Below are 14,404 nucleotides of genomic sequence, written 5' to 3'. Positions count from 1 at the left end.
TAAGTCTGGTCCCTAGAACCCTTGTGAAAGTGCTGGGTGTGCTGGCATTCACTAGTACTATCAGTGTTGGAAAGATGGAGACAAGATAGTTGGGACTTGCTGGTCAGCCAATATTAAGTGCTGTACTCCACACCAATGAGAAATCCTGTTTCAAAGGAAGTAGACAAATGGTACTGAAGATTTTCACCCCGCTTCAACAAACGCACACACACCTATGCATACACATACAACAAATGCTAACATATCATTAACTTTAAAAATTCAACTTAGGAGTAAGGATAAGAAAAGAAGTATCATTGCATGATTGACCCAGACTAAATGTAAAATTTCTCATTTGAGTGTCATAATTAAAGAAACACTGTTATTCTTGTGATAGTTTATCCTATTTACATACAATGTAATAAGTAAAATAAAATTCTAAGACATCTAAATTTTAAATTGAATTATGACATATTTAATCTGACAGAATACTAAACATCCATTTTCATCAACCAAAGGCAATGCTGTCTCCCTGCTCTCTTGTCCCACACTTACATCATTCAAGAAACAGTCAACAATGTCTAAATGCATTTTTAGTTGTTGCAATTAATATGTGGAAGGAGAAAGAATTGCCAGTAGTATATTACAGATAGACAACAGGAATGTTGTCAAACATCACAAACACAGCAGTAATTAAAATAACACATAGGATAATTGTGGTGATTTGAATGAGAATGTCACTAAAAGCTCATGTATTCTGAATAGTTGGTTCTCAGCTGATGGCCATTTGAACTGGCTTAGGATGTGTGGCTTTGTCAGAAGTATGTCACTGGAAATCTTTGAAAATCTAATGGCCCCTATCATTTCCAGTTTGTTTAAATCTGCTTTGTGTTTGCAGTTCCAGATGTAAGTTCTCACCTTTCTCCTTCAGCCACCATGTCCACCTGCTGCCACACCTCCCCACCATGACAATATGGACTCATCCCTCTGGAACCATAAGCCCAAGTAAGCCCTTCCTTCTAGGAGATGCCTTAGTCATGGTGTTTTATCACAGAAACAGAAAAGTAACTAGTACAGCAGTTCTTCATAATAAAGAATTATCTAGGGTCAGGTATGGTGAATTTCATCAGGTATGGTGAATGGCGGCACAGGCCTTTAATGACTAGTGTGAGGTTGGCCACTAATGTTACATTAGTGAAACCTTACCTCAAAAGAAACAAAAAGGACAAAAGCATTACTTAGCACAAAAATACTGAAGCTAAGTAACCCTGATATAAATAGGCTCCATAAAAATAAAGACCTCAAGTTTAAAATGTGGGGGCTAGAGAGATGATTCAGTGGTTATAAGCACTTGCTGCTCTTGCAGAGGACCTGGATTTGGTTTCAAACACCCACATGGTAGCTCACAACCATCTATAACTCTAGTTCCAGGAGATCCGATGTCCTCTTCTGGCCTCATGGACTCCTGCAAGCATGTGGTACACTTATATACACCCGGGAGCACACATGCACAAAAAAAGTAGTTTTAAAAAAATGTCACTATATATAAATAAACATTTTCTAAATTTTTTTATTCCAATTATTAGGATGCTTATTTAGAATAATCTTTAACATAAACTGTAAGTAAATAATAAAATATGTTAGGAACTGGAAATGGTCTAGCTTAAAGACTTCAAAATTAAAGACAAAAAGAAATGGAGACGCCCTTGTTGCAGCATAAGTAGAACACTCAGAATAATTTAGTGGGGCTTGAACCTGTCACTTTAGTTCACAATTAAAATAATCAATTAGCCAGGTGTGGCACGTGCCTATTATCTCAGCACTCAGGAAGTAGAAGCAGGAGGATCAGAGTTCAAAGCTATGGTTAGCTACATAGCAAGTGTGAGGTCGAGCAGAAGATCCTGTCTGGATTTAAAAAGCAAACAAACAAAACTTAAAGACAGTTTCATATTTATAAGCAAAGAAATTATGGCCCATGAACTTTAAATAATTTGACCAACAGCAGTCAATATTTTCTTTGGAGACAGGATCTTGCCTGGAACTCCAGACCCTCAAGCCTCTGCCTCCAGAGTAATGTGGCCATGACGCTACGCTACACCATGTTGACTTTAGGGTGTATGTTCCCTGCTACTAAAAACTTCAGGCCAACACAGGATTATTTACTGGCTTAGTGAAACTCAATCTTCTGATTTTCCATTCTTTTATTTCAATAAGAGAGATGCATGTGCATGACTTGGCAGTTAGAAAAAGCTAAGAGGACTCATGTTTACACCCACAAAAATATTACTGAAGTTAAGGTAGAAATACTTTCCTTAAAGCAGCTTAAATCTTACAAAAGACAATTATTTTCTTCAGACTTTTCTAAACATAATTCAACAAAATAAATTTTATGACTTTACTAAATTTTCTCAGATATGTTTTTTACAACCTAGTACAGCATTAAGAAAACAGGATCAGTTGAGCATGGTGGCACACACCTTTAATCCCAGCACTCAGGGAGGCAGAGGCAAGCGGACGGTATGCATCCGAGGCCAGCCTGGTCTACAAATCGAGTCCAGGACAGCTAAGGCTATATAGAGAAACCCTGTCTCGAAAAATAAAAGCCAACAAACAAATAAAACAAAGAACGAAGAAGAGGAAGGAGGAGGAGAAGGAGGAAGAAGACAGTATGAAAACCATACCTGAACAACCCAAGGACTGTTGGCAAAAGCCATGATGTCCCTTTCTTCCCAGAAAAAGGCAGAATCAGATCTCTTAATCATTTCAAATTTGCTGAGAAGCTTCATAGCATATACTTTCCTGGTGGATTTATGCCTTACCTTTAAGATTGAAAACAAAATGGTTAAATTTTAAGTCTCAATGTCTCATTGAACAATTTACAAGACTTTAATACTTAATAACACAGCTATGTTTGTTTCTTCTCTTTTGCTTACTTATCACAATTAGGTAGCATAAAGACTTTACCAGAAGTAATGTTACAAAAACAAACAAACAAACAAACAAAAAAACAAAAAACACACCTTCTAGTCACTACATTTCCCATAGTCTGCCCCATCATGTATGTTGCCCTGCTTATAAAACTTTATTCCACAGCACGTTACATAGCATAATATTAGGAGCAAAGATTTTTTTTTTCCCCCTGTGAAACATGTTTATTGAAATGCTTGGGGAAAACACTTCCCTACTCATTTGGGATCTAACCCAAGGTTTTCATATCTTAAGCAAAAATGCCAAAAACATTTGAAGAAATGGTTTTATGAGCACAATTATATTCCCAAATATTATGTCAAACAGGCGGGTGTTTTGTTTTTCACTTAAAAAAGCATGAGTAAGGTAACCTACCAACTGAACTTCTCCAAATGCACCTCTGCCGATCACCTTCACTACTTCATAATCTTCAGCCTTCATCCGTAAATCTCTAATTTTATTTATTGTGTCTTTATCTGCATAAAAATATAATTAAGTCACTAAAGCATTATAATGAACACTACTTATTTTACAATCAAACTATCAAAAAACACAATAAATAAAAAAGAAAACACTTCATTACAAATTAGGGTTGGGATGTAGGTCAGCGGTGAAATGCTCACCTCATGAAGCCCTGGGGTTAAGCCCCAGCTCATTGATACATATGAAGTTATAAATTATAAAATAGAAAAATACATAATATGCTAAGATTGTTTCAAATAAATTCTGTAATAGTTCACTATCATACCAAGTGATTTTATAAAAATCTAATGACATTAAGTTTTAAACACAAAAACTGCTATCTCATCATGTATGTTGCCATATTTATAAAACTTTATTCCACAGCAATTTATTTTATTTTTTAAAAAATGTATCTCAAACATTGAAGGTTTCTGTGGTTCTGGGGGGTCAAACCAGGGCTCTGTCTATGCTAGGCAAATATATTTTACCAACAACCACATTCCCAAGCATTAATAATAATAGTTAATTTATTTCTGGTATTTAAAGTAAATATCAGATTTTATTTAGAAAATATAGGTAAATGTTTTGTATATCAATGAAGTAAAATTGTTTATAAAAATCACTTCTTATGGTCCTTTTAAAAAGATAAAAATTCTGGCATGTTTGAGGCCAGCCTGGTCTACAGATAGTTCCAGGACAGCCAGAGCCAAAAAAACCCTGTCCTGGGGGGAAAAAAAGGGAGGGAGGGAGGGGAAAGAAAGAGAAAGAAGAAAGAAGGAAGGAAGGAAGAAAGAAAGAAAAAAGAGAGAAGAAAGAGAAACAAGAAAGAGAAAGGAAAGGAAAGGAGAGGGAAAGAGGAAAGAAAAGAAAAAAAGGAAAGGAAAAAGGAAAGGAAAGGAAAAAGAAAAAATACAAATTCAATATCAAAGACACATATACTAAGGAATTAAAATAAAATTTCTAGCTGGCAATCTTTGTACTTTTGGTATTAATCTTAACCTTTAAAAACATGCAGTAGGAAATCACTGTAATTATTTATATAAACCTGTCATGCTACAGATGACAATCATTTACAAATCCCGACTGAACAGATAGTCTAGCTATCTATCCTAATTTGGTCATAGTTTAAAACAGGACTATTTTAATCCATATGGGTCAACACTGGTATGAGATTGCATGGAAAAGCTTCACATTTCAGTGTTGTCCACACACATTAAAAAAGACTGCAGTTGCATGATTCACTTCCTGCAGTGAGTCTAAGACTGTCTTGTGGGAGGGGGGCCTGCCCCGCCTTAGCTGGGGGCCACTTTTCAGCCGACATCAAAGGCACAGACACTAAAAGCTTGAACTCTGTTTCCTACTGCATGTCCCCATGCACCCCACAAGGGTGGGCACCTGGTGTTCTGCTGCTCCAGCACCTGGAGAGCAACAGATGCTTCTGGGACATTGCCAGGGGCTGTGTTGGCCATGGAAGGTATCATTTTTTTTCCCCAGACAGGGTCTCACTATATATCCTTGGCGTGAAATTCACCATGTAAGCCAAGCTGGCTTTGAATTTAGAGATCTCCTGCCTGTGTTTCCAAATAGTAGGATTACATGCATGTGCCATCACACCCAGCTGAGGGCACCACCTTGAGCAAAAGCCAATAATAAAACTAAATCTTAAACAGAAGAAAAAAGAAAAAAAGGACCATTAAAGTTCCAGTTCCTAATAAAAGTTGCCTTCCTGTTGAGATGTATGTTCAAACTTAAGTATTTGTTTAAGTTATTACCAACAGACATATGCAATGTTAATAAATTTCTTTACAAGGATAAATATATGTAATAATTTCCTAGGTACAGCACTGCAAAACCTACTACAAAGTTAAGATTGATATTCAACTAATTTATTAAACAAATATTTGTGTTTACATCAGGTTCTAAAGTAATCACTAGAGATAAGGAAAGGTAATACTGTTACTCCTTTTAAGTAGTTAAGTTCTAGTAAATGAAACAACAAAAAACCTCATTTAAAGGCCTGGTGGGTGCTATTGCACATCTCTAAATCCAGCAGTAGGGAGACAGAAGCAGGAGACTCTCCAAGCTCAAGGCCAGCCTTCTCTACAAAGAAGTTCCAGGATAGCCACGGTTAAAAATCAAATTCAAAACAGTTTAAAATAAAAGAGATAAGCATGGTTTTCGAGTACTAAGAGGATAACCAATTAAAGTGTGCCTTGGAAAAAGAGGACTAGAACTTTTTAGGAAAACACCAGAAACACATTTAAAATGAAAATTAGTTGTTAGCCATGGGAGATCATGAAAACAACATTTAATGATAGAACAGTGGAGGTGTCCACACAAGGGCTCTGCTGCTAGACTAGTATGTTTGTGGTAAAGTGGCAGCAGAGGCTGGAGTGTCTCAGCCCGGTTAGGGAGCCTGAACGTAGCCTTTAAGTCAGTAGTTAGAAAACTATTATTTGCTAGGCACAGTGACACACACCTTTAATAGCACTCCGGAGGCAGAGGCAGAAGCAGGTCTCTGAGTTCAAGGCCATTTGATCTACACAGCCAGCCAAAAATTAAAGAAAGAAAGAAGGAGAAGGAGGAGGAGGAGGAGAGTAGTTAGCGATCAATCAAGCAAAAAAAAAAAAAAAAACAAAAAACTATCACTTAATAACAGGAAGCTCCTCTCCCCCCGGCATTACAGGTTTAGGCAGCTCAATGTATAAAAATCAAGGCAAATAAAAACCACTAGCATGGGTTGGAAGTTGTGTAAAAAACAAAACAGAACACTGAGGTAAATAAGCATAATCAAATCTATACTTCAGCTACTCTGAAAAACGTTAACAATAAAATCAGTAAAGTCAAAACTGGAGTGGGATAATTTTAAGAACATTTTAACATTCTACATGGAAAAAAAAAAAAAAAAACCTAAACTGGGAGTGTGTGTTAGAATGGCCAGGGACATGAAAAACTATCTAAGGCTCTAGTTACATAGTTCTGAACCAGACGCTTGCAAAGTCTTGAAGAAGCTGAAGCCAAAATATTTGAAATCAGTAGGTCCTCCTGGTTCCTTAATGTTAACTTGTCGTAGCGCGCTACCAGGTGTAAAGGACTGCTGGCCAACAGCTTTGAGTAAGCTCAGTTTTCAATGGCTCTAGCTTCCCTAGATGGATTCACCAAGGAATCAATACAGAATTAAGCACAGACAACAGTGAAGTTCAACCAGCAGACTTTAGTTTTTCAGCTGGGACTATTTATGCACCTTATCTTGGGATTTAAACCTCAGCAAGGCACTCCCTGACAGAGAAATGCTATTTATGACTCCACTCCTTTCAAGTAGACCACAGTGCACACACTAGAAGATTTCCCCAAGCCTAACTTAGATGACTGGATGTTACTGCATCTGTAAACTCTATCAATGGGAAACTTAGGCTGCATCTTCATTGTAATTTCCCTAACAATCAAGAAACAACCAGCATGATTCCCATTCGTTTTACATGGCACAACACCTTCCTATTTTTATTATTTTTTTGGGCAGAGGCAGGTTGACATAGGGTTTCCACAATGTAGCCCTAGCTCTCTTAGAACTCACTATGTAGAACACACTGGCCTGGAATTCAAGAAACCCAATCCTCTTGTCTCGGTTTCCCAAGTGCTAGGATTAAAGGCATGCCCCACTACACTTGTCGGTTCCTAATATCAATTCTGTGTTTCCTAACATAGTTGCTTGGTAACAATCCAAGATAAGTTAATCCCTCTCACACTATTAGTCATTTATACTCCCCTTTACATATAAATAATTTTCAGGGGCTCTATACTTACATTATGCTAACACAGAACATACCAAATAAAACATGACTATTATTTCTCATTACCAGTATAAGATCAGACATAACAATTCCAATTAACATCAAAATACAAAAATTAGAGCATGTATAAGCAGGAAAAAAATAAGGATTAGATGAACACAGTGATTTTTCTCCCTACTATCATTTCATAATAGTACTAAGAAAAATGGAGGCGGGGGGTGTATAGTTTCTCATAATGTAGCAAGTTACAAAGAAATCAGATTGAGGATAAGAATTATGGATACCATATGTAAGACAAGTATTCACTCAGAGTCACTAAGTAGTTATTATTCTTTTTTCATTTTTTTCATTAATTAATTTTATATCTTGATCATAGGCCCCTCCCTCCTCTCCTTCCAGTCCCAACCTCCCTCCCTCATATTCCTCAGAATAGGGGAGTCCCCTTACCCAGATACCTCAGCTCATCTATTCACATGAGGACTGAGTTCATCTTCCTCCCTTGTGGCCTGCTAGGGCAGTGATCAAAAAGCAGGAAACATAGTCCATGTCAGAGATATCCAGGACTCCCCTAACTAATGGGCCCACATGAAGCCTAAGATGCCCATCGATGAATTGTCATTGGTTGGTTCTTCAGACTCCACAGGACCCTCTGGGCCCTGGTTGATTGACTCTGGTGGCATACTAGGTATGTACTCATTTATAAGTGGATTTTAGTCATATAGTACAGGATAGACATACTACAATATGCACAGACCCCAAGAAGATAAGTAGGAAGAAGGACCCAAGGAAGGACGCATAAATTTCATTCAAAAGGGAAAAGAGAACAGACAGAGGTAGTGGTTGAAGAGTGGGAACAAGGTAGAAGAGGGAGCTCTGAGAGAAATAAGGGTGGAGCTCAGACCTAGGGAGAGCAGGGAAGCGGCGCACAGAACGCCTGCAGAGAAAAGAGAACTGGTGGGCGGGAGTACCCTCTATGACAAGCTGCAGACCGAAACTGGAATAAACCTCTGGGAGGCTATGAGGGGACTCCATAGCAGGGGCCACAGAGACTGAAGAGGACACCTTTTATCTAGACAAGACTCCTAGTGGACAGAGATCACCAACCCACCCACAAAAACCTCAATCCCAAACTTAACCTACCTACAAGAGCTGCAGAGACAAAAGAACAGATAGAGCAGAGATTGATGGAATGTCCAACCAATGCCGGGCCCAACCCTAAGACCCACCTCATGGAAGAGAGCCAACCCCTATCACTATAAGGACACTCTGATACGCTTGCAGACAGGAGCTACCAGAGCTGTCCTGAGAGGCTCCACCCAGAAACAGCTTGAAAAAGATATTGAGACTCAGCCAAATACTAGGAGTCTACTGGAAGAGAGGGGGAAAGGTTAAATGAACCTAGAGGTAAAAGCCCCACGAATAGATATTATTCTTAAAGATGTTAAGAAATAGGATCATGTAGACCATGTTCTAAAACAGTGGTTCTCAACTTCCTAATGCTGTGACCCTCATGCATGTTCCTCATGTTGTGGGTGACCCCAACCATAAAATTATTTTCATTGCTACTTCATAACTGAAATTTTGCTATTGTTAGAAATCATCATGTAAATATTTGTTTTCCCATGGCATTAGGGAACCTCTTTGAAAGGTAGTTCCACTCCCAAAGAGGCTGTGACCCACAGCTTGAGAATCACTGCTCTAGAAAGAGAAATAAGTAAGCATTTATGTTCATTTCACTTTGTAATGTATGTTATAAAGGAAATAAGATCAAGATTTCTAGTCTACATGGTCAAGATAACTGCTGGGGTGCATTGGTACCTAAAATAAACTGAAGCCAAAACTTATCATGGTAATACAAGCCTACAATCCTGGCACTTGAAAGGCAGAGGCAAAAGGACTGAGTTTCGGGAAAACCTGGACTACTCAAGAGATTCAGACAATCAAGGGAGAAGAAGAGGGATCCTCTCTCCAATAGACTTAAAAAACAAAACAAAACAAAACAAACAAAACCTGTTTCTTTTCCTTAATTTTTTGAGCAGTTAATTGTTCTTGTCAAAATTCTGTCTTTTGGTGGCAGGCCAGGACTGCACCCAGGTCCTTGCACATGCTAAGCTAAGCAAGCACTCTACCCCAAAGCAAGTGTCTGTTCACATTTGTTTGGCTGCCATTAATCTGAATAACTTTCTCTGTTTAGTTAAAAAAAAAAAAAAAAAAAAAAGAAACAAAGCCTTGTTTCCTTTCCGTTTTTGTGAAGAATCCTACTGTGATGAGACTATTCCACTTTACATGCTCTGGTTCTTTATCACTACTGCTGTCCTGAGTTGGGAGTATTAGTATTCAGTCTGATAACATCACTGCACATTATATTCTTTTTTGTTTTTCAAGACAGGGTCTTTCTGTGTAGCCCTGGCTGCCCTGGAACTCACTTTGTAGACTAGGCTGGCCTCAAATCCACAGAGATCTGCCTGCCTCTGCCTCCTGAGTGCTGGGATCACAGGCCTGTACCACCACCACCCAGTGGCACACACTATATTCCTTAGCAAAGCTACCCTGTCAATTACACAATAGAAACCTTTCACATCTTAACTTGATAAAACTAACCCATATACCAATATGCCTAAAAGGACATTTAAAGTACATTTTTCCATCCTTGTTTAAACATAGTAGGTATGTACAAAAATAAAAAATAAAAGACAAGTGCAGTGACCCACACCTGTAGTCCTAGCACTCAGGGAGGCAGAGGCTGAGGCAGGCGGATCTCTGTGAGTTTGAGGTTAGACTGGTCTACAAAGCTAGTCCAGGACAGCCAAGGCTTCACAGAGAAACCCTGACTCAAAAAAAAAAAAAACACTTGATACATGTGGATTCAAAATACAGCTTGTAATTATATCAGTATGATTTACACTATACTGCATTAGCAATGAAATGGCCATGTATGGTCTCTGTTACAACTATCCAACTGAACCACTGTAGCACAAAAAGCAGCCATAAATGAGGCATTGAAAACTGAGAATGATGCTGGGCATGGTGGCGCACACCTTTAATCCCAGTGCTCAAGAGTCAGGAGAAATGAATCTCTGTGTCCAAGGCCAGCCTGGTCTACACAGAGAAACTCTGGTCTAGAAAAACAAAACAAGAAACAAAGAAAAAAACTGAGCAAGACAGTGTTCCAATGAAGTTGTTATTTATAGAGCTGAAATCTGGATTTCATATTACTTTACATCATGATATATTATTCCTCCTCCTCTAACTTTTTCAATTGTTAAAAACGTAAAAATTACCCTTAGCTTAGGCTTTAAGAACACCAGGTTCTCATCTGAGGACACCACTTCTCCCTGCAGCTCTTACTGTCCCATCTCTCTTAGATTCTTGGTCCCTAAGCAGAATAGCTAAAGCCAGCTGCCATCTCCACACACAACCTCTCACTGTGGCTCTCAGGTCACCTAGACAATTTTTTTTAGTTTACTGATTTCTTCAACATTCACCTGTTTTAATTCTTAGAGGCTTCGACGATCACTCTCTTACATTCTTCTGCTGCTCTCAGTTCAGCAAAACTACAACCCTATTTAAATCCAACTCACCAGTTATTCTATGTTAGCACTTTTGAATGCAGCTTGACATGTCTAGATAAACATACAACTACATTTCTTATTTAAACTCATAATCATTCATATCAAGCTAGTTTTAATTTTGTTTATCAATCATGTAGATCCTTAACCTATTTTCACTCTAATTTCTAACATTCGCCCACTCCACAAGATAGTATGTACTGGCTAGTTTTATGTAAACTTGACATACATAACTAGAGTCATTTGAAAAGTGGTAACTTCAAGTAAGAAAAGGTCTCCATCAAAGGAGCCCTTGAGCAAGCCTGTGGGACATTTTCTTGATGGATACTGATGTAGAAAGGCCTAGTTTCACTGTTTATGCTGCCACCCTGGGGTTACTGGTCCTAGGTGATGTAAGAAAGCAGGCTGTGCAGCCAGTGAGGAAAAATCCAGTAAGATATAGTCCTCATTGCCTCTGCTCAGTCCCTGCTTCCGGGTACCTGCCCTGAGCTCTGTCAACGATGGACTGTGATGGGAACTGTGAGCTGAAAGAAACCCTTCCCTGTCCCTGTTGTTTTTGATCTTGATGTTTTACCACAACAATAGAAAGCCAAAGTAAGACACTATAGACAATATATTTCACATCTTTGTGTTTTTTCTCTTACATCTCCCACAAACTTCCTACTGATTTTCACTCACATTGAAATTCTTACTGGTAGCCTATGGCAGTTCAATGTCCAAGTGGGTTCCATAGTAATGGGAACAGGGACTGTCTCTGACATGAACTGATTGGCACGCTCTTTGATCACCTCCCCCTGAGGGGGACGCAGCCTTACCAGGACACAGAGGAAGACAATGCAGCCACTCCTGATGAGACCTGACAGACTAGGATCAAAATGAAGGGGAGGAAGACCTCCCCTATCAGTGGATTTTGGGAAGGGCATGCATGGAGAACGGAGGGGAGGCAGAGGGCGCTACAGGGGGGATACAAAGTGAATAAAGTATAATTAATAAAAAAATTAAAAAAAAAAGAAATTCTTACTGGTTAATATGCTGAAACAAAATCATACATATATGCATGTATGCTGAATATATATGTTCACTTTCTAGCATGTGTATATGTATTTGAGCTTTTACAGTTTTCCTATCTTCTTTTTTTTTTTTTAAGGCAAGGTTTCTGTGTGTAGCCCTGGCTGTCCTGGAATCACTCTGTAGAACATGCTGGCCTCAAACGCACAGAGATCCACCTCCCTCTGCCTCCTACCTTTATTAATATATTAATATGATAATATACACTGATTTTTGTACTGCTGACGGGAACCTCTTATTTGTGATTTTTATTTATCAGTACATATGATTTGTTAAAATTCTGTTGTATTAATATTAATTACTCTTTTTTGCATTTTTCTAGTTTATATTCCAAATAAGCTATACAAATTAAAACTTAAATTTAAAAGTTCACTATCAATTTTTACTTTGACTTGGCTTCCCTTATTTCTCTTCTAGCTAATGTTTCTATTTATAAAATGTAAAACAGATATACTTAATATTAAAAAAGCAAAGTAGTAAAATTAAATTGGATATGGTGGCTCACACAGAATGCTAGCTTTCAGGAGGGTGAGGCAGAGCACCATTGTGAGTTCAAGGTAATCTTTGGCAGTAGTTTGAAACAAAGAAAACGAAACAGAAAAGAAGAGCAGGTCCACCCCCCACCCCTGCAACATTTGTCATCCTATTTATCAAAATTATACTCTACCCTCTACCAACAAATAAGCAGTAGTCCATCTTTTGTTATTTCACTATGTTATCAAGTACAGGGATAAACAAACATAAATTAATAAAATTGTCCAATCCTTTCAGTGTGATACAAAAAAGTTAGCAACAATTTTATATTCAAAATTTCCAATTCAAAGAGATGGGGGTATAGCTCAATGATAGAGTACTTGAATGTGCCAAGTCCTGGGTTGAATTTTCACCGTCAAGGGAAAAAATGATTCCCAAATCAGAATTTGGTGATAAACTCCCAAGATAAAATTAAAACTGATTTTGAAGAAAAATCTGACAAATTACAAAATAGTTAAATAAAACTCTATGTAGAATAATAAAAAGAAATTACAACAGAGAAAAAAAAACACAACTACTTTATATGACCACATGAAGGCTTAGGTACAAAAATAAATGGGATGGGAAGGACTTTATAATCTACTTCTTATTGCTAAGCTTTTAAATTGCAAACTATTTTAACTTAATCTTTTTTTTTAGGTTTCTCGAGACAGGGTTTCTCTGTGTAGCCTTGGCTGTCCTGGAACTCACTCTATAGACCGGGCTGGCCTCAAACTCAGAGATCTGCCCTGCCCCTGCTCTCGAGTGCTGGGATTAAAGAAATGCGCCACCACTGCCCGGCTAACTTAATCATATTTTTAAGTAATTTCAAAATCTAAAATAAACTTTTAGAAAAGAGCATCTGTAAGCACAAATAAAACAGCTGTCATAGAGAAAATCCTTTCATTTTATGATGGGTTGTCATAGATAATCAATTTTTACCTTTGGGTTTCCAACTGTAATAACTAATTCTTTTGTAAACAAAGTAGAGATCAAAAAAATATAGTATTAAAATTTGAATATGCACATGCATGCATTTTAAAATATATATTTATTTTGGCTATTTACTTCTTCATTCCATTTTCCACAGATTACTTTGTACACTTTTTCTAAGCACCTAAACTAGCTTCTACAATTTCATTCTCAAGGTGTCTCCTTAGGGCAGCAGTTAGTGTCAGCCTTTGTATTAATATTACATAGAGTTCATTGATAAGATAGTAAGAATGTAACAGAAGGGGAAAGGAGGCTTGAATCATCTGATACATAGTTACATGCACAGTAACTCTAAAGAAAGTACTTACATCTGCTTAGAAAGTTGTCAATATTTTTATTTTTTCTTAAGGCAGGAAAATCCAAATCATAAACCAAAGCATCCAATCCATCCTAAAGAAACAAACAGGAAGAGTTAGCACAACAGAATATTTTCTGGTTTGAATATTTATATCCTCTCTTCAATTTAGCTTGTGTTAATTCAACACCCTTTACAAGGTTATATAAGTAATAAGGAGGGAAAAAGTTCTATTTTTTTTTAATTTTATATACACATTTTTTTTTATACTTTCTAAATCTTCCTGTCAGTGGAGCAGGAAAATCACCAGACTGACTTCATGTGATTATGATTCATATTCTCTCTTTACAAAGACATGAAATTTTACATTCCACTTACCCTTACTTTTAAATTTATCTTCATTCCCAGGTGTTCAGCATAAACTTATATTTGTGACTATAAATGTTTTACAGAGTAATAGCTACATAACATTTAATGAAGCATAAAATTTAAACTAAATCATACATAAATATGCAAGGTGTATACATATTTAATTATAAAAACATATTAAGTGTTCACAGGCCTCACTTTTTCTCTTTAAAGCACCTTCTAAGACAACAAACAGGAGAAGACGAATAGAAGGTTTTTTGCTTTTCAAGACTAGACATTTAAATACATAAGCAAGTGCTGGGCAATGTGAAGATGTAGCAACCAAGAGAAAGCTTGTACTGAGACTATATCTTGCTATATGTTACAGTAGAAGGCATGGTCAGGTAATCCTAAAATGT

At 37.4% G+C, this 14,404-nt stretch overlaps 1 protein-coding gene across 3 annotated transcripts in view; it reads right to left on the bottom strand.

Moving 5' to 3' along the window:
• Positions 1-14,404, bottom strand: part of Rock1 (Rho associated coiled-coil containing protein kinase 1) — a 102,221-nt gene that overhangs the window by 63,471 nt on the left and 24,346 nt on the right. For all 3 annotated transcript variants that reach the window (XR_009589896.1, XM_021661565.2, XM_060377682.1), the window contains exons 2-4: positions 13,651-13,732; positions 3,322-3,422; positions 2,661-2,798 (exon numbers count right to left, since the gene is read on the bottom strand). Coding sequence is in view for 2 of the 3 variants with exons in the window: in XM_021661565.2 (XP_021517240.2) it covers positions 2,661-2,798; positions 3,322-3,422; positions 13,651-13,732 (321 nt within the window). In the remaining variant the exon portion in view is untranslated. The remainder of the gene's footprint in view (positions 1-2,660; positions 2,799-3,321; positions 3,423-13,650; positions 13,733-14,404) is intronic.

This window comes from Meriones unguiculatus, chromosome 2 (assembly GCF_030254825.1).
Source record: "Meriones unguiculatus strain TT.TT164.6M chromosome 2, Bangor_MerUng_6.1, whole genome shotgun sequence".
Taxonomy (NCBI): Eukaryota; Metazoa; Chordata; class Mammalia; order Rodentia; family Muridae; genus Meriones; species Meriones unguiculatus.
The sequence above is the reverse complement of the archived record's forward strand: the minus strand, read 5'-3'. Positions and strand labels throughout refer to the sequence as shown.